This window comes from Somniosus microcephalus, chromosome 12, assembly GCF_052327205.1.
Source record: "Somniosus microcephalus isolate GS21.2 chromosome 12, FLI_Smic_1.0, whole genome shotgun sequence".
NCBI lineage: Eukaryota > Metazoa > Chordata > Chondrichthyes > Squaliformes > Somniosidae > Somniosus > Somniosus microcephalus.
The window spans coordinates 170,595,575-170,623,449 of NC_140998.1; the positions used below are offsets into that span (position 1 = coordinate 170,595,575).

Below are 27,875 nucleotides of genomic sequence, written 5' to 3' on the forward strand. Positions count from 1 at the left end.
AAACTCTCCACTGGCTGGAGTCATACCTAGCACAAAGGAAGATGGTTGTGGTGGTTGGACGTCCATCATCACAGCCCCAGAACATTGCTACAGGAGTTCCTCAGGGCAGTGTCCTAGGCCCAACCATCTTCAGCTGCTTCATCAATGACCTTCCCTCCATCATAAGGGGAACTTGGAGTTGGTGGTGTTCCCATGCGCCTGCTGCCCTTGCCCATCTAGGTGGAAGAGGTTGTAGGTTTGGGAGGTGCTGCCGAAGAAGCCTTGGCGAGTTGCTGCAGAGCATCTTGTAGATGGTACACACTGCAGCCATGGTACGCCAGTGGTGGAAGGAATGAATGTTTAAGGTGGTGGATGGGGTGCCAATCAAGCGGGCTGCTTTGTCTTGGATGGTGTCGAGCTTCTTGAGTGATGTTGGAGCTGCAATCATCCAGGCAAGTGGAGAGTATTCCATCACGCGCCTTACTTGTGCCTTGTGGAATGGTGGTGGAAAGGCTTTGGGGAGTCAGGAGGTGAGATACTTACCACAGAATACCCAGCCTCTGACCTGCTCTTGTTGCCACAGTATTTATGTGGCTGGTCCAGTTAAGTTTCTGGTCAATGGTGACCCACAGGATATTGAGGGTGGGGGATTCGGCGATAGTAATGCCGTTGAATGTCAAGGGACGGTGGTTAGACGCTCGCTTGTTGGAGATAATCATTGCCTGGCACTTGTGTGGTGTGAATGTTACCTCCCACTTATCAGCCCAAGCCTGAATGTCGCCCAGGTCTTGCTGCATGTGGGCATGGACTGCTTCATTATCTGAGGAGGTGCGAATGGCACTGAACACTGTGCAGTCATCAGCGAACATCCCTACTTCTGACCTTATGATGGAGGGAAGGTCATTGATGAAGTAGCTGAAGATGGCTGGGCCTAGGACACTGCCCTGAGGAACTCCTGCAGTGATGTCCTGGGGCTGTGATGATTGACCTTCAACCACCACAACCATCTTCCTTTGTGCTAGGTATGACTCCAGCCAGTGGAGAGTTTTCCCCCCCGATTCCTATTGACTTCAGTTTTACTGAGGCTCCTTGATGCCACACTTGGTCAAATGCTGCCTTGATGTCGAGGGCAGTCACTCTCACCTCACCTCTGGAATTTAGCTCTTTGTCCATGTTTGGACCAAGGCTGTAATGAGGTCTGGAGCCGAGTGGTTTTGGCGGAACCCCAACTGGGCATCAGTGAGCAGGTTATTGGTGAGTAAGTGCTGCTTGATAGCACTATCGATGACACCTTCCATCACTTTGCTGATGATTGAGAGTAGACTGATGGGGCGGTAGTTGGCCAATTTGGATTTGTCTTGCTTTTTGTGGACATCTGCGACAGGTAGATTGGTGAGGACGGGGTCGCGCAGGTTTTTTCCTTGTGTTGGTTCTCTCACCACCTGCCGCAGGCCCAGTCTGTCAGCTATGACCTTCAGGACTCGGCCAGCTCGGTCAGTAGTGGTGCTACTGAGCCACTCTTGGTGATGGACATTGAAGTCCCCCAACCAGAGTCCAAAGATGTGCGGGTTAGGTTGATTGGCTATGATAAAATTGACCCTTAGTGCTAGGGGGATTAAATACATGGGGTTACGGGGATAGGGTGGGATATGTGTCGGTGCAGGCTCGATGGGCCGAAATGGCCTCTATCTGCACTGTGGGGTTTCTGTGAATTCTGTGAATACATTCTGTGCCCTTGCTACTCTCAGTGCTTCTTCCAAGTAGTGTCCTAGGGTTTTGAAAGAGTTGGCTATAGAGATAGTGGATGCATTGGTTGTCATTTTTCAAAATTCCATAGATTCTAGAATGGTTCCCGTGGATTGGAAGTTAGCAAATGTAACCCCACTATTTAAGAAAGGAGGGAGAGAGAAAACGGGGAACTACAGACCAGTGAACCTGACATCAGTAGTAGGGAAAATGCTAGAATCTATTATTAAGGACGTAGTAACAGAGCACTTAGAAAATAATAGTAGGATTGGGCAGTGTCAACACAGTCCAAAGATGTGCGGGTTAGGTCGATTGGCTATGATAAATTGACCCTTAGTGTTAGGGGGATTAAATACGTGGGGTTACGGGGATAGGGTGGGATATGTGTTGGAGTAGGGGTTACGGGGATCGGGTGGGATATGTGTCGGTGCAGACTCGATGGGCCGAAATGGCCTCTATCTGCACTGTGGGGTTTCTGTGATTCTGTGATTTATGAAAGGGAAATCATGTTTGACGAATCTGTTAGGGTTTTTTGAGGTTGTAACTAGCAGAATAGATAAGGGGGAACCAGTGAATGTGGTGTATTTGGATTTTCAGAAGGCATTCGATAAGGTGCCACACAAGAGGTTATTGAACAAAATTAGGGCTCATGGGATTGGGGGTAATATACTAGCATGGATTGAGGATTGGTTAACGGACAGAAAACAGAGAGTTGGGATAAACGGGTCATTTTCGGGTTAGCAGGCTGTAACTAGTGGGGTACCGCAAGGATCTGTGCTTGGGCCTCAGCTATTCACAATCTGCATCAATGATTTGGGTGAGAGGACTGACGTAATAAAACTCACTACGCACTTGGTTTGAGCATAAGGCAAGGCTTTAATCAACTTGTTTCAAAACATGGAGGTCTAGTTGTACTTCACTAGTTCCTTGTCTTACAAAATGTCCCTGGGAAGCTGGGCCCACGCCCGAGTATTTATACTCCTTGGACGGCACCACCAGCTGGCCGTCCAGCATTATTTCATGAGTAGTTTCTTGATGATGATGAGATTTATAACAGGGACCAAATGTAATATATCCAAGTTTGCTGATGATACAAAGCTGGGTGGGAATGTGAGTTGTGTGGAGGATGCAAGGAGACTTCAAGGGGATATAGACCGGCTAAGTGAATCGGCAAGAACATGGCAAATGGAATATAATGTGGAGAAATGTGAAGTTATCCATTTTGGTAGGAAAAACAGAGTATTTTTTAAATGGTGAGAGAATGGGAAATGTTGGTGTTAACATGCAGTTACAGCAAGCAATTAGGAAAACAAATGGTATGTTGGCCTTTATTACAAGAGGATTTGAGTATAAGAGTAAAAATGTCTTACTGCAATTATATAGGGCCCTGGTGAGACCATGCCTGGAGTATTGTGTACAGTTTTGATCTCTTTACCTAAGGAAGGATATACTTGCCATAGAGGGAGTGCAACGAAGGTTCACCAGACTGATTCCTGGGATGGGGGGATTGTCCTATGAGGATAGATTGAGTAGACTAGGCCTATATTTCGGATTTCCAACATCTGCAGTATTTTGCTATCGTACTAGGCCTATATTCTCTTGAGTTTAGAAGAATGAGAGGTGATCTTATTGAAACATACAAAATTCTTACAGGGCTTGACAGGGTAGATGCAGGGAGGATGTTTCCCTTGGCTGGGGAGTCTAGAACCAGGGGTCACAGTCTCAGAATAAGGGGTCGGCCATTTAGGACTGAGATGAGGAGAAATGCCTTCACTTCGAGGGTGGTGAATCTTTGGAATTCTCTACCCCAGAGGGCTGTGGAGGCTCAGTCGTTGAGTATATTCAAGACAGAGATCGATAGATTTTTGAATATTAAGGGAATCAAGGGATATGGGGATAATGCAGGAAAGTGGAGATGAGGTAGAAGACCAGCCATGATCTTATTGAATGGCAGAGCAGGCTCGGAGGGCCAAATAGCCGACTCCTGCTCCAATTCTTATGTTCTTAACATGCAGGAGTACTGATTCATCAGCTGAGGGAGGGCGGTAGGTGGTAATCAGCAGGAGGTTTCCTTGCCCATGCTTGGCCTGAAGCCATGAGACTTCATGGGGTCCGGAGTCAATGTTGAGGACTCCCAGGGCCACTCCTTTCCGAATGTATTCCACTATGCTGCCACCCCTGGTGGGTCTGTCCTGCCGGTGGGACAGGACATACCCATGGATGGTGATGGAGGAGTTTGGGACATTGGCTGAAAGGTATGATTCTGTGAGTATGAATATGTCAGGCTGTTGCTTGACTAGTCTGTGGGACAGCTCTCCCAATTTTGGCACAAGTCCCCAGATGTTAGTGAGGAGGACTTTGCAGGGTCGACTGAGCTGGGTGTGCTGTTGTCGTGTCTGTAGCCTGTACCAAGGTTGATGCCGGGTGGTCCGTCCGGTTTTTTTATTATTGTTTTTCGTAGCGGTTGTTTTTACAGCTGAGTGGCTTGCTAGGCCATTTCAGAAGCCAGTTACGAGTCAACCACATTGCTGTGGGTCTGGAGTCACATATAGGCCAGACTGGGTAAGGGCATTAGTGAACCAGATGGGTTTTTATGACAATCCGATAGTTTCATGGCCACCGTTACTGATACTAGCTTTTTATTCAGATTTATTTAAGTAACTGCATTTAAATTCCCCAGCTGCCGGGGTGGGATTTGAACTCATGTCTCTAGATCATTAGTCCAGGCCTCTGGATTACTAATCCAGTAACATAACCACTTTGCATGTGAAGCACCTTGGGATGTTTTTCAACATTAAAGGCCTGTATTAATGCAAGTTGTTGTTGACAAGGTAACTTTAGATGGTTTGTATTGGTGGGTAAAGGGAAGGCACGAGGCCAAATGCTCAAAACAAGCAGCAGATACAGAAAGGGGCTTCATAAAAATGCTGTTGGAGCGTGAAGCTAAATTGCTGACTGCATTCAAAAATATGCTGGATAAATACCGAAAGAAGAATATAAAAAGAAGTTAGGACAAAGCAGAAAAGTAGGAGTGTGTAAAAGCAGCCCAGAGAACTCCAGCAAACGTGTGAGAAGGGCCAAATGGCCTCCTGCTGCTCCTGCCTACCATTTCAGTCTGTGTTCTGTTCCTCTTTCTAGGAGGAGAGCTGGATCAGCGAGAGGATGCAGAAGTTAAAAGACAATTCCTCTGCGGGCATCAGTGACCTGCAGGACAAGCTGAAGCTGTTGCAGAAACACCAGTCCTTTGAGGCTGAGATCCTGGCCCATCAGGCCATTATTACAAGTGTTACTGGGGTAAGGATTACCTTCCTTTCTCTATATCTGTGAGACAGTAGTTATCCTCAGCACGTGAAGTCCACTTGGTGAGTTGCTAGTGTTGCACAGACTGTATTGTGTGACACTCTCACCCTCGGCCCAAATCTGTTCCTATTCAGCTCATGGTCACAGCTGTTTCCCAAGGGAAGGGACCTTCCCTGTCTCTCACACCAGGGAGCAGCCCCTCAGGGAGCAAGGTATGACCTGGCCTTAATCCCATCAGTTGCATGTCGCTTGTTCTCCGTAAAATGAAGGAGTGCTTTAAGCAGAGAGTACATCCACCAGGATTTCTCCTTCCTTTGTGCTTATTAGGGAGGCATTGTACTCTCCATGTCATGCTGTACTTTATGTATATTCCTGTTTCTTTCGTGCCACAGAGTACTTCCTGTCCTGTGCAATACTTCTGTGTCTGCTGTGGCTCAGTGGGTAGCACTTTCGCCTCGGTGTCAGAAGGTTGCTGGTTCAGGTCCCACTTCAGAGACTTGAGCACATAATCCAGGCTGACACTCCAGAGAGAGTGCCGCACTGTTGAAGGTGCCGTCTTTCAGATGAGACATTAAACCGAGGCCCTGTCTGCCATCTCAGATGGATGTAAAAGATCCCAATGCACTATTTGAAGAACAGTGGGGGAGTTCTTCCTGGTGTCCTGGCCAATATTTATCCCTCAACCAACATCACTAAAAAAAACGATTATCTGGTCATTATCACATTGATGTTTGTGGGATCTTGCTGTGCCACGTTTCCTACATTACAACAGTGACTACTGTACATTTCAAAAGTACATAATTGGCTGTTATGTGCTTTGGGACGTCCTGAGGTTGTGAAAGGTGCTATGTAAATGCAAGTCTTTCTATTTGGGTCACCTGTACCTCTCGTCACACAGTACTTCCTGTATTGCTGTTACTTCCTGTGCTTTATGTCACTGCTGTATAGTTGCGTTGCTTTGAAGAAGTTCCCCTCACTATGTCCCTTGGATTTACACTAATACAGACAGGTGAGCTGCTGCTGTCTGGACACCACCCCAAATCCAGCGAGATCCGTCGAGGTATGAGGATGCTGCTGGAGCATTGGGAGCAGCTGAAGATAGCAGTGGCTGCACGTGGAAAGATGTTGGAGGACAACCGGGATTTCCTTGAATTCTTGCAAAAAGTTGAACAGGTTGAAGCATGGATCAGAGAAAAGGTAGGAGTGGTGGGAATTCTCCGTACAATGATCATGAGATTCGGTGGGTGTGCACGCAGGTACTGGGCTTCAAATTCATTCAGTTCTCCCAGTGGGAACGCATTGTAATTTTCAGGCGGAGGTGGTTACCCATGACGCTGGCCTTTATCGTGGCCGCCCCATCTTGGGGCATCAATTCTGTCGACAAATTTAATCGGGGTGGTCGTGACCTGGTGATGTCCTCACTGCCTTACTTAGGCTCTGGATAAACCATGCCCCTCTTCAGCTAGCATTCGGTGTTGCTGTACATTTAAAGAGGCCACCTCGCTCTTAGCTTTTGGTTCTTTTCTACTCTTATGCCAGATTGTGATTTTTATGGGCTCCATATGTGGCTAATCAGTGTGTTTAATATTCCGTGTTCATTATTGATAGCTTACCTTGCATATCAGGGCTATTGGAGATGATCAGTGGGATCCGGGACTCACCGATGATGGTGACTAAAAATACAAAATTACAATAAGGATAGAAAGACCTGAAAAGGTTACAGAGGGAACCCGGGCTGATTTTCCTTTTGCTGACTCGGGCATCGAGTGCAGGTTAAGCACTGGCCTGGGAGCTCTGGTCTGTACGGCTCACTACCATCCTGGGTGGAGTACTCAGCCATTGGGGGGAGTTATACAGGAAATGTCCAAGTTGTGACCCGCCCACTCCTGACCTGGTTCCTGGGGAAGGGAGGGGGATGGGGTTCTATGTTAAATCTGTTACCGATGGATAGAATCAGTCGTCGGTTGCTGTGGAAAATACACTTCATTCACTGGCCGAGGACTGCATTTCCTAACTCTGCGTTTGTCGTTCCATCCCATTTCTTTCCGCACAAAAACAGGAGGTGATGATCAATGTGGGCGATGCCGGCAAGGACTACGAGCACTGCTTGCAGCTGCAGAAAAAGCTCAGCAAATTCCGCGGAGCAGGGGTAGGTATGGGCCTCAGAGCATCGTGACATGTCAGGTATATCAACTGAGCCTATGTCCGTTCAGTTGCATGCTGAGCATTATCAACCACTATTCCTTTCACACATTTAGGGAGAATTTTGCACAATAGGATGAACGCAATTAATATACAGTGGTTTTCTACTTGCTACACACACCTATCAACATTGAAGGTACCCAGGGCAGGTACAGCACGGGTTAGATACAGAATAAAGCTCCCTCTACACTGTCCCATCAAACATTCCCAAGGCAGGTACAGCACAGGTTAGATACAGAATAAAGCTCCCTCTAGCGAGGCTGAGGAAGTCATGGATAACACGTTTAGGGAGGTGGTCACACCACAGGTAAAGGTTGCACAGGCAAAAAGGGAATGGGTGACCGTCAGGCAGAATACTAGGCGCAGGCAAGTAGTGCAGGAATCCCCTGAGGTCATCCCCCTCTCGAACAGTTATACTGTTTTGGATACTGTTAGGGGGGGTGGCTTAACAGGGGAAGGCAGCAGCAGCCAACCTCCTGGCACCAGGGGTGGTTCTGCTGCACAGGACGGGAGGAAAAAGAGGGATAGAGCTATAGTGATAGGGGATTCTATTGTAAGGGGAATAGATAGGCATTTCTGCGGCAGCAAACGAGACTCCAGGATGGTGTGTTGCCTCCCTGGTGCAAGGGTCAAGGATGTCTCGGAGAAGCTGCAGAAAATTTTGGAAAGGGAGGGTGAACAGCCAGTTGTCGTGGTGCATATAGGTACCAACGATATAGGTAAAGAACAAGATGAGGTCCTAAAAGCTGAATATAGGGAGTTAGGAGGTAAATTAAAAAATAGGACCTCAAAGGTAGTAATCTCAGGATTGCTACCAGTGCCACGTGCTAGTCAGAGTAGAAATAGAAGGATTCTTCAAATGAATACGTGGCTAGAGGAATGGTGCAAGGGGGAGGGATTCAAATTCCTAGAACATTGGAATCGGTTCTGGGGGAGGTGGGACCAGTTCAAGCCGGACGGTCTGCACCTGGGCAGGACCGGGACCGATGTCCTTGGGGGAGTGTTTGCTAGTGCTGTGGGGGAGGGTTTAAACTAAAGTGGCAGGGGGTTGGGAACCTGAGCAGGGAGACAAAGGAAAGGGAAACAAGGATAGAAGCAAAAGACAGGAAGGAGAAAAACAAAGATGGCAATCAGAGAAATCAAGGGTTTAAAACAAACATGGCCACAGTAAATAATAATTCTAAAAGGTCTAAGAGTGTTAAAAAAAAAGCCTGAAGGCTTTGTGTCTTAATGCAAGGAGCATCCATAACAAGGTGGATGAATTAGCAGCGCAAATAGAGGTAAATGAATATGATATGATTGGGATTACGGAAACATGGCTCCAGGGGGACCAAGGCTGGGAACTCAACATCCAGGGGTATTCAATATTCAGGAAAGATAGGCAAAAAGGAAAAGGAGGTGGGGTAGCATTGCTGGTTAAAGAGGGGATTAACACAATTGTAAGGAAAGATATTAGCTCTGATGATGTGGAATCTGTATGGGTAGAACTGAGAAATACCAAAGGGCAGAAAACGTTAGTGGGAATGGTGTATAGACCCCCAAACAGTAATGCAGAGGTTGGGGATGGCATTAAAAGGGAAATTAGAGAAGGGTGCAATAAGGGCACAGCAGTCATCATGGGTGACTTTAATCTACATATAGATTGGGCTAACCAAATTAGTAACAATACTGTGGAGGAGGAATTCATGGAGTGTATACGGGATGGTTTCCTGGACCAATATGTCGAGGAACCAACTAGGGATCAGGCAATCTTAGACTGGGTATTATGCAATGAGAAAGGATTAATTAGCAATCTTGCTGTGCGAGGCCCCTTGGGTCAGAGCGATCATAATATGATAGAATTCTTCATTAAGATGGAGAGTGAAGTAGTTGACTCAGAGACCAAGGTCCTGAATTTAAATAAAGGGAACTATGATGGTATGAGACGCGAGTTGGGTAGGATTGATTGGGTAATGTCACTCAAAGGGTTGACGGTGGATAGGCAATGGCAAACATTCAAAGATCGCATGGATGAACTACAGAATTTGTTTATCCCAGTTTGGCATAAAAATAAATTAAAAAAGGTGACTCAACCGTGGCTAACAAGGGAAATTAGGGATAACATAAGATCCAAAGAGAGGACATATAAATTGGCCAAATAAAGCAGCAAACCTGAGGATTGGGAGCAGTTTATGATTCAGCAAAGGAGGACAAAGGGATTAATTAAGAGGGGGAAAATAGATTATGAAAGTAAGCTTGCAGGGAACATAAAAACTGACTGTAAAAGCTTTTATAGATATGTGAAGAGAAAAAGATTGGTGAAGTCAAGCATAGGTCCCTTACAGTCAGAATCAGGGGAATTTATAATGGGGAACAAAGAAATGGCAGACCAATTAAATACATATTTTGGTTCTGTCTTCACAAAGGAGGACACAAATAACCTCCCAGAGATGTCGGGGAACATAGGGACTAATGAGAGGGAGGAACTGAAAGAAATCAGTATTTGTAGGAAATGGTGTTGGGGAAGTTGACGGGATTGAAGGCCGATAAATCCCCAGTGCCTGATAATCTACATCCTAGGGTACTTAAGGAAGTGGCCCTGGAGATAGTAGATGCATTGCTGATCATCTTCCAGAACTCGATGGACTCTGGAACAGTACCCATGGATTGGAGGGTAGCTAATGTTACCCCACTATTCAAAAAAGGTGGTAGAGAAAAAGCAGGGAATTATAGACCGGTAAGCCTGACATCGGTAGTGGGGAAAATGCTAGAGTCCATTATAAAAGATGTAATAGCAGAGCACTTGGAAAACAGTGACAGGATCGGACAAAGTCAACATGGATTTACAAAAGGTAAATTGTGCTTGACTAATCTACTGGAATTTTTTGAGGATGTAACTGGTAAAATAGATAAGGGAGAACCAGTGGATGTGGTGTATTTGGACTTTCAGAAGGCTTTCGCTAAGGTCCCGCATAAGAGATTAGCATGCAAAATTAAGGCACATGGGATTGGGGGCAAGGTATTGACTTGGATAGAGAACTGGTTGGCGGATAGAAAGCAAAAAGTTGGAATAAACGGGTCGTTTTCCGAGTGGCAGGCAGTGACTAGTGGGGTACCGCAAGGATCGGTCCTAGGACCCCAGCTGTTCACAATATATATTAATGATCTGGATGAGGGAATTGGATGTAATATCTCCACATTTGCAGACGACACAAAGCTGGGTGGGAGGGTATGCTGTGAGGAGGATGTCGTGAAACTCCAGTACGATTTGGACAGGTTGGGTGATTGGGCAGAAACATGGCAAATGCACTATAATGTGGATAAATGTGAGGTTATCCACTTTGGTGGCAAAAACAGGAAGGCAGATTATTATTTGAATGGCAATAGATTGGGAGAAGGGGAAGTGCAAAGAGATCAGGGCAGGTACAGCACGGGTTAGATACAGAATAAAGCTCCCTCTACACTGTCCCATCAAACACTACCAGGGCAGGTACAGCACGGGTTAGATACAGAGTAAAGCTCCCTCTACAGTGTCCCATCAAAGATTCCCAGGGTAGGTACAGCATGGGTTAGATACAGAGTAAAGCCCCCTCTACACTGCCCCATCAAACACTCCCAGGGCAGGTACAGCAAGGGTTAGATGCAGAGTAAAGCTCCCTCTACACTGTCCCATCAAACACTCCCAGGGCAGGTACAGCATGGGTTAGATGCAGAGTAAAGCTCCCTCTACACTGTCCCATCAAACACTCCCAGGGCAGGTACAGCACGGGTTAGATACAGAGTAAAGCCCCCTCTACACTGTCCCATCAAACACTCCCAGGGCAGGTACAGCACGGGTTAGATACAGAGTAAAGCTCCCTCTACAGTGTCCCATCAAACACTCCCAGGGCGGGTACAGCAAGGGTTAGATACAGAGTAAAGCTCCCTCTACAGTGTCCCATCAAACACTCCCAGGGCGGGTACAGCAAGGGTTAGATACAGAGTAAAGCTCCCTCTACAGTGTCCCATCAAACACTCCCAGGGCAGGTACAGCACGGGTTAGATACAGAGTAAAGCTCCCTCTACACTGTCCCATCAAACACTCCCAGGGCAGGTACAGCACGGGTTAGATACAGAGTAAAGTTCCCTCTACACTGTCCCATCAAACACTCCCAGGGCAGGTACAGCACGGGTTAGATACAGAGTAAAGCCCCCTCTACACTGTCCCATCAAACACTCCCAGGGCGGGTACAGCATGGGTTAGATACAGAGTAAAGCTCCCTCTACACTGTCCCATCAAACACTCCCAGGGCAGGTACAGCACGGGTTAGATACAGAGTAAAGCTCCCTCTACACTGTCCCATCAAACACTCCCAGGGCGGGTACAGCAAGGGTTAGATGCAGAGTAAAGCTCCCTCTACACTGTCCCATCAAACACTCCCAGGGCAGGTACAGCACGGGTTAGATACAGAGTAAAGCTCCCTCTACACTGTCCCATCAAACACTCCCAGGGCGGGTACAACAAGGGTTAGATACAGAGTAAAGCTCCCTCTACACTGTCACATTAATGTGCTTCACCCTAACCCTTCCTGTGCCTTTGTGATTTTTTTTATTTTGCAAGCCAGCAATGCTTAAGGCTCCTTGAGTGGGAACAATCATATAATGCCAATTGTTGGTGATAAATTGAGGTTAGACAAACTCATTTCACTTGTGACACTTAGATCTGGCAGACAGGGGAGATTTTCAATTTAACTGTTCTAGATTGAAACCCAGGTCTGTCTGCGTGCTTTAAGGAAGCACGCACTTTCTTATTTGTAATAAAGTTGGTTTGAAAGATCTTCACTGCCCAGCCTGGTGAAGTACTTGGAAGATCCTCTCTGAGGAGACTGGCATGACAACTCCTTGCACTGTGCCACAGAGTGTGATATCTCTGTTTCATCTGACGCGGAACAGCTACTTCAGCAGCGAAGGTACCAGTGAGTAATATGTGAATTAGTGCCGTATTCCTGAGACAAACCGATCCATGGTATTCCTTGGCTACTTTTAGATAACCAGACAGCTGGCTTGATTTTGCATAGTGCAGCAGCACCGGTGACTGGAGCAGCCAGGGTTCGGTGAGACGCGAGTTCAGTAACCCATCCCACCGAGTGTCCTATCTCAGTCCTGTCATCACGAGGTGGCAGCAACCAGCTTGGCCAGAGCCTACCTAGCTCTCCTGGTATTGGTGCAGGTCAGGCAGTCGCCTTCTCGCTGAAGTTGGTGCGTGCCTCCAGGGAAACAAGAGTGGAGAAATATATGGGAACTCAGCATCATGAATATTTCTTTACAAATGACGCGTGTTATAGGACGGTTCCTTTGATGTGGCCGTGCTTGTGCCAGTAACGCCTGCGCGTTGACCTGACTCTGTGATCTCTTGTAGGACGTGACAGTGGATGATGCTCACATCAAGACCATCAACAGCCTGGCCACCCGGCTGGAGAAGCAGAATAAAGATGACGTTGCGACCGTTCACCGACGCAAGCAGCAGCTGAACGAAAGGTTGGCCTGACCTCTTCACACTCCTGTCACAAGCCGGCCAGAGCAGCTCCCCATTCCCCAACACTGCCGGCCCTCACCTCACAGCACACTAAAACACGGATAGCTGAGAGATACATGAGGGTCCCAAGATTCTCTTCTGGTCTGTGCTGAGTTAGCTGTTGAGCCACTACAGCTGGGGCTTCGGTTGGCCTGAATTAGGGTGGGGTGGGGGCAAAGTAAGCAAGGGTCCCTGCTCCTGATCGTAATCCAGTAACCCCCGCTGGAAAGTAATTGTGTGTGGATGTTAGGTGAGGACAAGGTGCGGGCCCCCCATGGGCGAATATTCCATTGACTCTCCAGTTGCAATGTCCCATTTCAGTGGCTGTCTGGCATTGCATCCGCCCGTTCATTCTGCCCCTAACTCCTGCCGGATTTCAGGGTTCTGCCTCATTTCAATCATTTTGGCAGCTTCTCAGCGGGATTCTCATCTGTATCTGCGCGTCCTTCCCTGAGGGAGATAGGGAAGATTTTCGCAAAGAAGAGGGAGGCAATTGATGGCCCGTAATTGACTACATTCCATGAGGGGATTTAATTTTCAATCCCCCTCGATCCAGAGGGTGTTAATGATGGGAAATATGTCATATGACCTTTGGCTGTCCATATGGCCATTACCATCCCATTTGATTATGCCCACCCCCTATTAGGGCAGAAATATTCAACGCCTCCATCACTTCCAGCAGAAATTCCTGGAAGTGGCTGTGTGCCACGGGAAGATGGCAGAACCGCTGCCTGCCTTATTGCCCACCCCTGCTTTCTGCAGTTAGACTGTAAAACCAATGATACTGCAGTAGAAAATATCTTGTTTAGTTTCCAGGATCACGTGTGGGAAAAATGGGCAGTTGGTTGAATACACATTCAAGAAGGGAGGAGGGGAAAGGTTAAAAACGTTACACTAGAAGTCTGAGCCTTTAATGTTGTAAAATGTCCCTAGGCGCCTCACAGGAGTGTCAGCAGACAAAATTTGACACCGAGCCACATGAAGAGATATTAGGTCAGGAGACCAAAATCTTGGTCCAAGAGATAGGTCTTGAGAAGCATCTTAAAGAAGGAGAGAGAGGCGGAGAGGTGTAAGGAGGGAAGTCCAGTGCTTAGGGCTTAGACAGCTGAAGGCAGAGCTGCTAATGGTGGGACGAAGGGAGTGTGGGATGCGCAAGAGGCTAGAGTTGGAGAAATGCAGAGTTCTTAGAGAGTTGTAGGGCTGGAGGAGGTTACAGAGATAGGGAGGGGCAAGGCCATGGAGGAATTTGAACAGAAGGATGAGCTACGGTCACTTTGCTCATGAAGAAAATTACAGTTGAGATGGCCATTCAGCCGATCTTAACTCTGCCATTCAGAAAGACCCTACCCCCTGATATTGGTATCTAATTGGTCCTTGTATGAGTCCATTTTTATAGGATCAATTTACATTCAGTTTCTGAGTCTAAGTCATTAATGTAAGAACATAAGAAATAGGAGCAGGAGTAGGCCAATCGGCCCCTCGAGCCTGCTCCACCATTCAATAAGATCATGGCTGATCTGATCCTAACCTCAAATCTTCTATCACTGTGCATCCACCCAAACCCATGTGATCTCCCGGGAGAGGCGAAAAACCAGATAAAGACTCAATGGCCAATTTGGGAGAAAAAAATCTGAGAAATTCCTCTCCGACCCATCTAGGCGATCGAAATTCTTCCAGGAGATCACTCTGTCCCTATATTTTCTACAGTACTTACCTTCTGTAAAGGCGATCTCCACCCCAGCCAGAAACAGGAATAAAACCATCTCCTGAAATCTAACACAGAATTAGAACATAGTAGGAGCAGAACCAGGCTACACGGCCCCTGGGCCCACTCCACTACCCACAGGGCCATGACCATTCTGAACCTAGACTCATGTCCAATTTCCTGCCCGCTCCCCGTAACCCTTAATTCCCTTTACTTCTAGGAAACTATCTATTTCTGTTTTAAATTTATTTAATGATGTAGCTTCCACAGCTTTCTGGGGCAGCAAATTCCACAAACCTACCACCCTCTGAGTGAAGAAGTTTCTCCTCATCTCAGTTTTGAAAGAGCAGCCCCTTATTTTAAGATTATGCCCCCTAGTTCTAGTTTCACCCATCATTGGGAACATCCTCACCGCATCCACCCGATCAAGCCCCTTCACAATCTTATATGTTTCAATAAGATCGCCTCTCATTCTTCTGAACTCCAATGAGTAGAGTCCCAATCTACTCAACCTCTCCTCATATGACCACCCCCTCATCCCCGGGATTAACCGAGTGAACCTTCTTTGTACTGACTCGAGAGCAAGTATGTCTTTTCTTAAGTATGGACACCAAAACTGTATGCAGTATTCCAGGTGCGGTCTCACCAATACCTTGTACAACTGCAGCAATACCTCCCTGTTTTGATATTCCATCCCCCTAGCAATAAAAGCCAACATTCCATTGGCCTTCTTGATCACTTGCTGCACCTGCATACTAACTTTTTGAGTTTCGTGCACCAGGACCCCCAGATCCCTTTGTACTACAGTACTTTCCAGTTTCTTGCCATTAAGATAATAACTTGCTCTATGATTTTTCCTGCCAAAATGCATAACCTCACACTTTCCAGTATTGTATTCCATCTGCCAAATCTCTGCCCACTTACTTAGCCTGTCTATGTCCCTTTGCAGGTTTTTTATGTCCTCCTCACTCACTACTTTCCGTCCCATCTTTGTATCATCTGCAAACTTTGATATGTTACACTCGGTCCCCTCCTCCAAATTGTTAATATAGATTGTAAAGAGTTGGGGACCCAGCACTGACCCCTGCGGAACACCACTAGTTACTGGTTGCCAATCTGAGAACGAACCATTTATCCCAACTCTCTGCTTTCTGTTAGAGAGCCAATCCTCCACCCACGCCAGAATATTACCCCCAATCCCGTGATTGGGGGTAATATTCTGGCGTGGGTGGAGGTGGCATAGTGGTTAGCACAGTTGCCTCACAGCGCCAGAGACCCGGGTTCGAATCCGGCCTCGGGTGACTGTCTGTATGGAGTTTGCACATTCTCCCCGTGTTTGCGTGGGTTTCCTCCGGGTGCTCCGGTTTCCTCCCACAGTCCAAAGATGTGCGGGTTAGGTTGATTGGCTATGATAAATTGACCCTTAGTGTTAGGGGGATTAAATACGTGGGGTTACGGGGATAGGGTGGGATATGTGTTGGTGTAGGGGTTACGGGGATCGGGTGGGATATGTGTCGGTGCAGGCTCGATGGGCCGAAATGGCCTCTATCTGCACTGTGGGGTTTCTGTGATTTCTGTGATTTTTTATCTTGAGCAATAATCTTTTGTGTGGCACCTTGTCCAATGCCTTTTGGATTGTATAGGTCCCTGGAGCAACTTGGTAATTCCCGAGAATTATTCTGAAACCCCAGAACATTAAGATTAACCAATCACCTTGCAGGCCTTTTGGAAGTCAAAGGGATCGATTTTAACTGAGCCGTGAGGCGGGCTTTGAGGCGTGCGGGGGGGGGGTTAAAATCGCTAAAACTGGTGGGCGGGACCCCCCCCACCTGGTTCCCGACCCCGAGCCATTTTAACCCAGGCGTGTCTGATGGTCCCGAATCAGTCCTGCCTCCAACAGGTGGGACTGGTCACTTAATCAGTAATAATTAGCCTTTATAATGCCATTTTAACAGGCCCTTGCATTTTTAAACCCATTTCCCACGTAGAACACGCCTGGTGGGGATCACGCCTGTGAAACCTGGCGTGAGCACTATTGGCTTGCTAACTATCAGCTGCAGGTGAACCATTAAAGAGGAGATTTGATCAGCCATCATTTGCAGGTGGCAGGACTTTGTTGTTTCAGGCCTGGGGCAACTTTTACCAGGTTTAACCACACCTGTGGAAGGTTGGAGCCTCACACACATCTCCAGTGTGAACTCCTGGGAAACCCCTCTCGCCACCCTCACTCAGCGCTTCCTCAGCGGATGCGTATGCCAGAAGCATGGGAGCCATTTTTCTCCTTCCCTTCTTGGCATTAGAGGAGCTCGAGCACCAGACACGGCAGCAGCAGAACCAGGAACAACAGCAGCACCAGCAACAGCAGGAACGACAGGCTGCTGCTCACCCACCTGAGGCAGCACAGGCCAGAAGGGGCCAGCGCATGGAAGCCCATCGGCGCAGGAGATACCCCCCAAACAGGGTCTACAGACACAGGGTCAGCTACCTCAACATGACTGAGCAGCAGTGCCAAAGGCAGCTCCAACTTTCGCGACAGGTAGTGACTGACATCTGCGCAATGATACAGCAAGATCTGCTGCCCAGAGGACCAGGTGGACACTCCTTACCAGTGGCCAAAAATGTCACCACCGCACTCAACTTTTTTGCCTCAGGCTCATTCCAGGGATCATCAGCGGACATCAGCGGCATCTCCCAGTCGGCCGCACACACTTGCATCATGCAGGTAACTGCTGCCCTCTTTGCCCTTGCGCACAATCACATCCATTTCACCAGGGATCGCGCAAATGTGACGGCGCGAGCGGTTGGATTAGCTCATCTGGCAGACTTTCCAAGGGTACAGGGCGTCACTGACTGCACATGTGGCCCTTAGGGCACCCCACCGCAATCCAGGTATTTTTGTCAACCGCAAGGGCTTCCACTCCCTTAACGTTCAGCTGGTGTGTGACCACAAGAAGGAAATTTTGCATGTTTGTGCCAAGTACCCTGGCAGTTGCCATGACTCCTTCATACTGCGCCAGTCTAGTGTGCCTCCGCTATTCAGGCTGCCAGACCAACTTCACGGATGGCTACTTGGAGACAAGGGCTATCCCCTGAGGACTTGGCTAATGACGCCGTTGAGGAGACCAGCCAGTGAAGCTGAGGAGCGCTACAACTCCAGCCACATTTCCACCAGATCCATAATCGAGCAAACCATTGGCTTGCTGAAGATGTGCTTCAGATGCCTGGATAGATCAGGTGGCGCCCTACAGTACTCAGCAACCAGGGTCTCCAGAATCGTCGTGGTTTGCTGTGCACTTCACAACATGGCACAGCGTCGTGGCTTGCAGATTCCTGAGGACCAAGTGGCTCCTCACATACCCTCCTCATGATGATGATGATGAGGAAGAGGAGGGCGAAAACGAGCATCCTGCAGAGGCCCATCAACCAGCGGCACCATTACGCGAGCACATTGCTGGCCGGGATGCAAGGAACGCACTCATCCTGGCCAGATTTGCTTAGCCTAGTAAATCAAACTCTTTTGCCTCGCAGCTTCTTACCTGAGCATCGACAGTGGCCAAACCCTGTGGATTCCTAGCTATTTGACCAGCATCCTGACAACTGCAAGTAATCCTAAGCCCTCAATGTGAAAGCCCCATTCGCGAAATGACACACGCCAGAACTGCAACAGTTGCCATCAGAATTTTTATGCACAAGAACCAACTGATGGCATTTTTACAATATACACAACATTTCACCCAAGTGACTACCCTTGTGACTACTTGTGCTTTATTTTCCTCTTACGCGTGCTCCTACGTAGTGGTTCCCCTGTGGCTTCAGCAGATGTGGAGGCCCCTTGCTCACTTTCCTGCTGCTCCTGTCTCGATACCTTTGGCGGGCGTCCTCTGGGGTGGCGAGCCTGTGAGGGCTCGTCAGCAGTCTGCTGCTCCTGCGGCTGTGCAGGGGTTGAGACGTCTATCTCACTTGGGTGTGGACACCGGCGGGGCTCTGACCGAGGGCTCTGCAGTGGCATGGAAGTGTGAGCGCTTGGAGAGGAACCCCCACTTTCTTGATGCCTGCCACCAACCTCCCTCTCATGGGTCAGCACCCCCTCTACGCCTGCAAGTGGCTTGAGAGCACCTTGCTGCACATCAGGGAGGCCATGGGGACCCGTATCTGCAATGGCAGTCCTACTCAGAAGGACTTCCATGAAGGTCTGGTTTCTCTGTTCAATAGATGCCCATCGCTCCTCAAGAGATGTCATTCTATTCTGAACGCTCACCATGTTTTCCATACCCTGGCAACTAACCTCCTCCATGGCTATAGCCCTCCTCTCCTCTACTGTAGCCAGCCTTACCACGGAGGCAGCAATCATTTCCACGTAGGTAGCCACCCTTTCCGTGTTGATGCGTTCATGCGCCACTGACTCCACAAAGGCTCTGCTCATGTTCGCTATGGATTCATCCATTCGCTCCACACTCGCAGTGACCCGAGAGACAAAACCTGCCAGAGACTCCTGCATCTTTGCATGGAGCTCCATCACCTCTGATCTTATGGATGAACCCAGAGGCAGAGGGTCGACATGCAGCTGAGCAGAGCTGGCAGAGTCCTGCGCCCTCCGACGAGGACTCTCCACTGCTGCCCCTGTCTCCACAACCTGCTGATGCTCACTTGTGAGCTGTGATACACCAGGTGACAACATTACTCTATGTCCCGAAGGTCTCCCCGAGGTGTGAGTGTCTGCGCTGGTGCTGGGTGCGCTTATTTCTGCTGACGCTGCACCCTCAGAGGTTGCAGATTCCTCTGAGGAGTCTGGAATCTCAGGCTCTTCCATCTGCACAGTGGGGACGAGGGCTCTCGATAGTCCTGTGGGGGAGTCAAGAAAAAAGATGTGATGCCAAGGTTACATGCACATTGCATTTTGCAGATGGTCATAAGTCCATATGATGTAGCTTCAGAATCATTATCAGCGACTCATGCAATGTCAATGAGAGAGATGGAAAACTATTCTGTCACCAGCTTGTAGGGATGCACCTGTCTGTCCTTCCCCAACTTCCGCATCTGTATCAGCCCCGACAATCTCCAGGACGGCTTCCTCCCAGGGGGTGAGCTGAGGGTGGCCCTCCTCCTGTCCTGGCTCGCTCTCTCCTGTTGTGAGCTCTCTTCTCCTGCAATGAGGGAGACAAGTGGAGGCTGAGTGAGAATGAAGGAGTGAGTGTAGAGATTGCATAGCATAGATACTTAGAAGGAGACAAAGAAGGAGTGAGGTTGCAAGACCAAGGTGGAGTGAGGTTGCAAGACCAAGGACCCTCCCTGTGTGTTGTCAGTTGTGTTCAAAGCATCAGAGTGAGAGGGAGTGTGAGGGCTGCATGGTCGAATAGTTAGGCAAATGTGAGCATAGAGAGAGAGGGAATGGCTAAGGGTGCATGGATGTGAGTGTCAAGTGGGATGTGGAGGAAGAGATTGCTAAAGCTGAGTGCTGGTGAGGAAAGGCAATGGGGATCAGATTGGGGGTGATGGAAACTTCATACTTACTTTTCCAGTGCGATGAAGGTCATGTAACCTTTTCCTGCACTGTATCCAGGTGCGCCGTGTGAGCCCCAAGGAGTTGACTTCCCCAGCCACCTGTAGCCACACAGCCTTGGTCTGACTGGGAGGCGTCTTCCTCCCTGAAGAAGGGAACAGGACCTCCCTGTGGGCCCTAGCCCCATCCAACAATGCCTGCAGTGATGCCTCATCAAATTTAGGCACAGCTCTTGCCCTCTTGCTGGCCATTGTTCCTGCAGGCTCCTGTGCCATCATAAGGGGAAAGCTTGGAAGCCTGCAGAGGAAGCAAGGCTTGCTGTGGACCTTAAATGCAGCAGCAATGATGACGTCATCGGAGGGGACTTGCAGTCATGAAAAACCCATTTGCAAAGGCTTCCCACATGTTGGAAATCAATTGGCCAATTGAGTTAAAATTGCATCAACCTCACACATCCATTTAGATTCGTGTGGGAATCACGAAATTCGGGGAACCCGACAATTGCCCACACCTGAGTTAAAATCGACCCCAAAGTGTGCTATGTCACAGAGCTTGCCACACTGCACCCTGTCACAGGGCTTCTCATAGTGCAGCCTATGACAGGACTTCCCACAGTGCACCCTGTCACCGGACTTCCCACAGTGCACCCTGTCACAGGACTTTTTTCTTATATTCGTTCATGGGCTGTGGGCATCGCTGGAAAGGCCAGCATTTATTGCCCATCCCTAATTGCTCTTGAGAAGGTGGTGGTGAGCTGCCTTCTTGAACTGCTGCAGTCTATGTGGGGAAGATACTACCACAGTGCTGTTAGGTAGGGAGTTCCAGGCTTTCTACTCACTGACGATGAAGGAACGGCGATATACTTCCAAGCCAGGATGGTGGTGGTGGTGGTGTTCCCATGCGCCTGCTGCCCGTGTCCTACTGGGTGGTAGAGGTCGCGGGTTTGGGAGGTGCTGCCGAAGAAGCCTTGGCGATTTGCTGCAGTGCATCTTGTAGATGGTACACACTGCAGCCACGGTACACCGGTGGTGGAGGGAGTGAATGTTTAAGGTGGTGGATGGGGTGCCAATCAAACAGGCTGCTTTGTCCTGGATGGTTTTGAGCTTCTCGAGTGTTATTGGAGCTGCACTCATCCAGGCAAGTGGGAGAGTATTCCATCACACTCCTTACTTGTGCCTAGTAGATGGTGGAAAGGCTTTGGGGAGTCAGGAGGTGAGACACTCACCGTAGACTACCTAGCCTCTGACCAGCTCTTGTTGCCACAGTATTTATGTGACTGGTCCAGTTAAGTTTCTGGTCAATGGTGACCCCCAGGATGTTGATGGTGGGGGATTCGGCAATGGTAATGCTTTTGAATGTGAAGGGGAGGTGGTTCGACTCTTGCTTGTTGGAGATGGTCATTGCCTGGCACTGTGTGGCGTGAATGTTACCTGCCACTTATCAGCCCAAGCCTGAACATCGTCCAGGTCTTGTTGCATGCAGGCATGGACTGCTTCATTATCTGAGGAGTTGCGAATGGCACTGAACACTGTGCAGTCATCAGCGAACATCCCCATTTCTGACCTTATGTTGGAGGGAAGGTCATTGATGAAGCAGCTGAAGATGGCTGGGCCTAGGACACTTCCCTGAGGAACACCTGCAGCGATGTCCTGGGGCTGTGATGATTGACCTCCAACCACCGCAACCATCTTCCTTTGTGCTAGGCATGAATCCAGCCAGTGAGAGTTTTCCCCCCGATTCCCATTGACTTCAATTTTACTGGGGCTCCTTGATGCCACACTCGGTCAAATGCTGCCTAGATGTCAAGGGCCATCATTCCCACCGTGCACTAGAGATTTGACTTCCTTAAACAAGTCTAGGAGGTTGATTAGTCAGGTGTCATGTTCACTGCTGTTTACTGGGTTATTAGTGTACAGATTACCCCCAAGTTTACATCTCATAATCGATTCCATTATTTTACATAGAATGGAAGTATGACGAATGGGTCTCTAGTTGCCTGTGTCAGTTTTGCCTCTCTGCTCACTGTCTCTCTCTCCGCTCGCTGTGTCTCCCTCCGATCTCTGTGCCTCTCTCCGCTCACCCTGTGTTGTCTCTCTTTCAGATGGAACAGTTTCCAGGGCAATTTGAATAAGTACAAGAAAAAACTGGCAGCAGCTTTGGAGGTTCATGCTTTAATCAGAGAAATGGATGAAATTAAAGAAAGAATGGGTGAAAAGGTGAGAGCTGTGTAACTGGGTGGTGTATCAGATGAGCTGTGCCACAGTCCCTGCGAACACCTCAGATGAGGAAGGAACCCAGCCCTGCACTGCGACCCTGAGTGTTAACATGCAGAGTGAGGCGGGGCTCAAGGTCAGATAATCCTTCTGTTAAAATGTGGGCAATAGACCTCGAGTGCAAAGGAACTCTAAGGATCGGCTCAGTGAGTGGCACTGAAGTGGTTTGTGAACCTAATAGTGCACCACAAGAGGTCATGAAGTCTGTGTGGTCAGGACTGTACACTGCAGGGCATAACATTTCATACCTCTTCTGTGTTCTATGGGAGCAAGGAGAATTGTGGCAGGAGTGGGGTTGAAGAGCTGAATGCCCTTACCTGTGTCCATGCATTCTAATGTTCTTCAGACCTGCCATGTAGTTTGTTATTTGCCCTGTTGACATGTTCTGGTTTGAGTGTAAGCTGGTTTCCTGGGGTCCACTTGGATGAATCTGGGAGCTAAGGGTCGCACTGTGGCAGAACCACTGAATGACTCTGGCTAACTGTATATAATTCTCTTTAACGATGTTCTAACACCAGCCTAAACCTGTACCATTGTGTTAGGCATTACTGTGTTTTGTATATAGAGTTTGCATGCACGGGGCGTGGCCCCTTTAAGAACGCGGGGAAACGCGGGCAAACGCGATGACGTCACGTCGCAAACCACGGGGCTGCCCAGGCAGTCCTCGTGGCATCTCCGTTGAGTAAAGACCTGTTTAACTGTTCTCTTGTGTCGATCTCCGTTATTCGTTGGAATTCATTAATTTCTACAGCACAACCTCTGTGCCCACTAACGGCCTATTCTGTTGATAGAGTTTATTGATGCATGGTCTGGACTATGGCCGGGATGTGGAAAATGTGGAAAAACTGATGAGGAGACATAAAGAAACTGAACTGGAAATCACAGTCATCCAGGACAAGACAGAGGTGAGTACTACACACGGAGCTGGAGCGAGAGCGCAGGTAGCCTAGACTCCAATCAGCAACGCCCCTAATACCCCCTTTTTTTGCCCCATACTTCCCCCTCCTCTCCTACAGCTGGGGTGTGGGTTCCACAGTCACCGGCAGCCCCCTGGCACCTTGTCCGTGTGGCCATTCTGCATGTTCGAGTCTCGACAACGAGTGTTGGCGGAGAGGGCAGCATCACAGTTGACTCCAGTGCTGTCCTCACCTGATGTAACTGTCCAACTCTAAAAGAAAGAAAGAACTTACATTTATGCAGTGCCTTTCATGACCTCAGGACATCCTCAAACGATTTACAACCAATGAAATACATTTGAAGTGTAGTCACTGATGTAATGTAGGAAGCATGACAGGCATTTTTGTGCACAGCAAGATCCCACAAACAGCAATGTAGTAATGATCAGATAATCTGCTCGAGGTGTTGGTTGTTGGCCAGGGCACCGAGGAACGTTCCCCTGCTCTTCTTCAAATGAGCCCAGATGTCTCGGTTTAATGTCTCATCTGAAAATCTGACAGTGTAGCACTCCCTCAGTCCTGCACTGAAGTGGCCAGCCTAGATTGTGTGCTCAAGTCTCAGGAGTACAACTTGAACATGACTTTCTGACTCGGGCGAGAGTTTTACCACTGAGCCATGGCTGACACTTGTGCTTCTGGTAGGGAGCCTCAGCCACTAGAAGCACAGATCGGAGATAAAGGGTCAGAGCACCGTGCGCAGTGCAGGCCCAGATTGGTGTGTGCTGCCAATGGCTGAGATTCCCTGCAGAAGTGCAAAGTCAAAAAAGTTCCCCCTTCAACGCCAGAAAGCCCACTTTTGCCACTGTGTTTGTAACATGAAGTTTCTGCTCAATTCTCCGCCCATCCTTTTTTCTTGGGGTCCCTCTTTCACTGACCATTGCTGGCCGAGGGGCAGGAGAGCAGTCGCTAGACCCCAGACCCCCACCAGTACTGCTAAGTACTTCATTAGGGGATGTGCAAGATCAGGGGAGGGAGGGGGAACTTTCTTTTGATCTTCCCTCCGACCCCTCCCCCCTTGGCATGTGCTCTCTGCGTCACCACAGTGGGAACAGCTGAGACACTGTACTGGCCACACACAGATCCCGCCGGAATTGTACGAGCATTAACATTGTGAGGTTCTGTATCTGAAACAGGCGTTGGAAGCTGATGCCAGGCAACTGTGCAAGTCCCAGTCTCCAATATGTGACAAGCTCAGCCTGAAGCAGGGAGAGATGCAGGAGAGCTGGCTTCGGCTACAGAAGGAGGCCAAACTGCGGTGAGTAAATCTCCCACAATGTACAGTCAGGAGGGATTACAAGAAAGAACTTGCATTTATATAGCACCTTTCACAACCTCAGGACGTCCCTAGGGCTTTACAAACAAAGTACTTTTGACGTGTGGTCACTATTCTAATGTAGGGAAACGTGGCAGCCAATTTGCACACAGCAAGGTAAATTACCAGGTAATCTTTTTTAATGATGTTGGTTAAGAGATAAATATTGGCCAGGACACCGGGAGAACTCCCCTACATTTCTTTCATTAGTGCCATGGGATCTTTTACATCCACCTGAGAGGACAACCGGGGCCTCGGTTTAATGTCTTATTCAAAAGACGGCATTTCTGACAGTGCAGCACTCCCTCAATACTAGATTACGTGCTCAAGTCTCTGGAGTGGGATTTGAACCCACGACCTACTGACTCAGAGGTGAGAGAGCTACCCACTGAGCCACGACTGACACACAAAGGGGGATGCAGAAAAGTAGAGGGCAGTGAGGCTAGAGCCTGCTGTGTGTAAAGTATTAAAGGCATCCTGAGAGGCGGCTAATGCAGGGCTTTAGATCCCATGCCACTCAAGGACTAGTCCTTGTTCCAGTGAAGCTCAATGTAAGCTCGAGGAACAGCACCTCATCTTTCTATTAGACACCGTGATGGGGTACAGTAGTATAGTGGTTATGTTACTGGACTAGTAATCCAGAGACATGAGTTCAGAATCCCACCACGGTAGCTGGGGGATTTAAATTCAGATAATTAAATAAATCTGGAATTTAAAAAAAAGCTAGTATCAGTAATGGTGACCATGAAACTACAGGATTGTCGTAAAAACTCAACTGATTCACTAATGTCTGTTAGGGAAGAAAATCTGCCGTCCTTACCTGGTCTGGCCTATTTGTGACTCCAGACCCACAGCAATGTGGTTGCCTCTTAACTGCCCCTGAAATGGCCTAACAAGCCATTCAGTTGTACCAAACCGCTATGACAAAAGTCAGCACTGTGGGAGTACCTTCACCACAAAGACTGCAGCAGTTCAAGGCGGCGGCTTCTCAAGGGCAATTAGAGATGGGCAATAAATGGTGGCCTTGCCAGCGTTGCCCACATCCTGTGAACGAATAAAAAAAGAGGTAGGAAGGCAAGGCAAAGGAGGCAAGCTTCTGAGAAGATTGAACATGGGCGAAACCAGAGAAAGCAAAGGGAGGCTGTGAATAGAGCTGGGCCCACTTAGCCAGGGCTCATTAAGGGGATGTCCCAGGGACCAGTGCTGTTCAGTGTGAAATGACTTGGGGCTAGGGCAGAAACAGAGCTGTCTGTGTTTGCAGATGGCACCAAATGGGGAGTGGAGTCAAACAGTAGGGAGCAGGCAAACATACTAAGGGATCTGGATGGGTCAGGAAGGTGAGTGAGGTGACAAATGGCATTTATTGTGGACTAATGCAAGGCAATGATACTAGAGAATGAAAATAAACAGTGGGAATGTAAACTGGCTCCAGACTACAGGATAAAATTCAGGAGAGAGGTCTGGGAATATAGGTGGAGGGCTTGGCGAAACCAAGGGCGCAGTGAGCAGCAGCAGTAAGAAAAGTGAATGGGATCTTGGGATGTACAGATAGAGGGATAGAACAGAAATCCTAAAAGGTTACACCTCCTTAATTGTCATCTCAGTTACAATTGCAGTCTCACTCTCACTCTCAATTACAGACCCAGTCCCCATCAGCATATGGATGAGGTTTGAAGGGTTGTGCTTTCAGGTTGGTAGGTCGTGAGTTTTGTATGATTTCTTGCTTTAGTTATTGACTTTAGCTTCAGCTGATTTCTAATTTCTGCAGAAAGAAGAAGCTGGAAGCCTCGTACCAGCTGCAGAAGTTCAACAGGACGGTTCGGGAGCTGATGGACTGGGCACAGTGGATGAAAGCATCGATGGGAGAAGGGAGCCTGCCAAAGAGTAGGCAAGAGGCAGAGAGCATGATAGAGGAGCACCAAGAGAGAAAGGCAAGCACACAGCCCTGGGAGCTGATCAAACTATTGCAATGTACCATGTTGGGCATAACTGGGATCTAACAACACCCTGGCAGCTGCAGCTCAGGGCTGTCTGGACCCAGCCAGGTTTAGTTCCTTTAAGAGCAATATTTTGTGTTTTATTATCAACTGATTCTATGCCCTGTGTGTGAAGGAATGAGCCACACAACCCATTCAGAAAAAGACACCATTCTAGGAAAGAATTCTGGCCTTATTAAAACATGACAAACTGGGTTTGGAAATCTAGAAACCGAACGATGAAAAAGCCGTGATAGCATTCTGGCTATAGAGATAAGATAGTTGTTGACACTGAATCAATAACCTTATTGAAACAGAAGGTTAAAGGCTCCAGTAGGCTGAACCTTTTGGAATGAAACAATGCTTCACCCTGGACAAGGTGTTCTAATTTACACTTCATAAAGAAGCACATAAAAGTAAGAAACATCTGCCTTCGTAAAAATGACATCAAGTAAAAAATACACCTGCCGTAACACCATTTTTTATGGTAAACTTAGAACACCTAGAGAAGAGACGTAATTCTGTAATGCTACCAGCTGAGGTGACTAAGAATTGCAGGGGTCAGCAGAAAAATGACTCGAGATAATTAGCTTACGTCAGCAGAAAACCTTAAAGGAAATACCACTGGAAAAGGGTATAAATATTGAACTCTCAAATGGGATAGTAGACTCGCTTTAAAGGGGCAAGGCGATTCTCGGCTTCAGAGGCAGCTCTGTAAGTCTCCAACTCTTTGTACCTCGGGGATCAAAGGTATTTGATTTTGGTGGATATCCTGAATCGAACTTTAAGAACTGTAAAACTGTAGCGAAGTTAAGATTTGAGAGTAAGGTTCTCTGATAATAGGATTGTAAGCTTTCTCTTTTTGTAACTGTTAATGTTGCAGTTGACTCACCAACTGTAAATTACATGTCAGTTCTTTAATAAATCTATATACTTTTAGAATTGTCTCACATAAGACTTCCGTATCAAATTCGCGAACTCAATCTCTGTACACTCTTTAGTGAGGAGTTGCAGAATTCTGGGGGAGTTTTCCAGACCCTCATAATATCCGGAACGTTACAGTCTAGCTAAACTTATTAAAAGTGCTATCTGGAGGACGGTAACATTTTCAGGTTGTTCCTTTCCTTTAGGGAGAGATAGTCCAGACCTTTAGACCCAATTAAGCATCTTTGTTCCTTAACCTGTCCCATTACCACCTCCTCTTGCCTTGAATATCTCTTAATGTCTCTCAATGTCTCTTAATCTCTCCTGCTTTATATCCTATCACTGACCTTCCCTTCTGTTCTTTCATCCCCTCCTCCTTTTCCCAGCCCCTAAACTTGCTTTGAAATCTATTCCATTTCCTGTTTTTTTCCAGTTCTGACAAAAGATCTTTGACCTGAAACGTTAACTC

The 27,875-nt window shown here is 48.1% G+C and overlaps 1 protein-coding gene across 1 annotated transcript in view; it reads left to right on the top strand.

The window, feature by feature from the left end:
- The window catches only part of sptbn5 (spectrin, beta, non-erythrocytic 5), a 781,023-nt gene that overhangs the window by 340,605 nt on the left and 412,543 nt on the right, over window positions 1-27,875 (top strand). Inside the window, 8 exon segments of the mRNA XM_086003837.1 lie at window positions 4,864-5,019; window positions 6,031-6,222; window positions 7,085-7,174; window positions 12,605-12,723; window positions 22,067-22,181; window positions 23,030-23,143; window positions 24,328-24,449; window positions 26,275-26,437. Of these exon segments, the coding sequence (XP_085859963.1) occupies window positions 4,864-5,019; window positions 6,031-6,222; window positions 7,085-7,174; window positions 12,605-12,723; window positions 22,067-22,181; window positions 23,030-23,143; window positions 24,328-24,449; window positions 26,275-26,437 (1,071 nt within the window).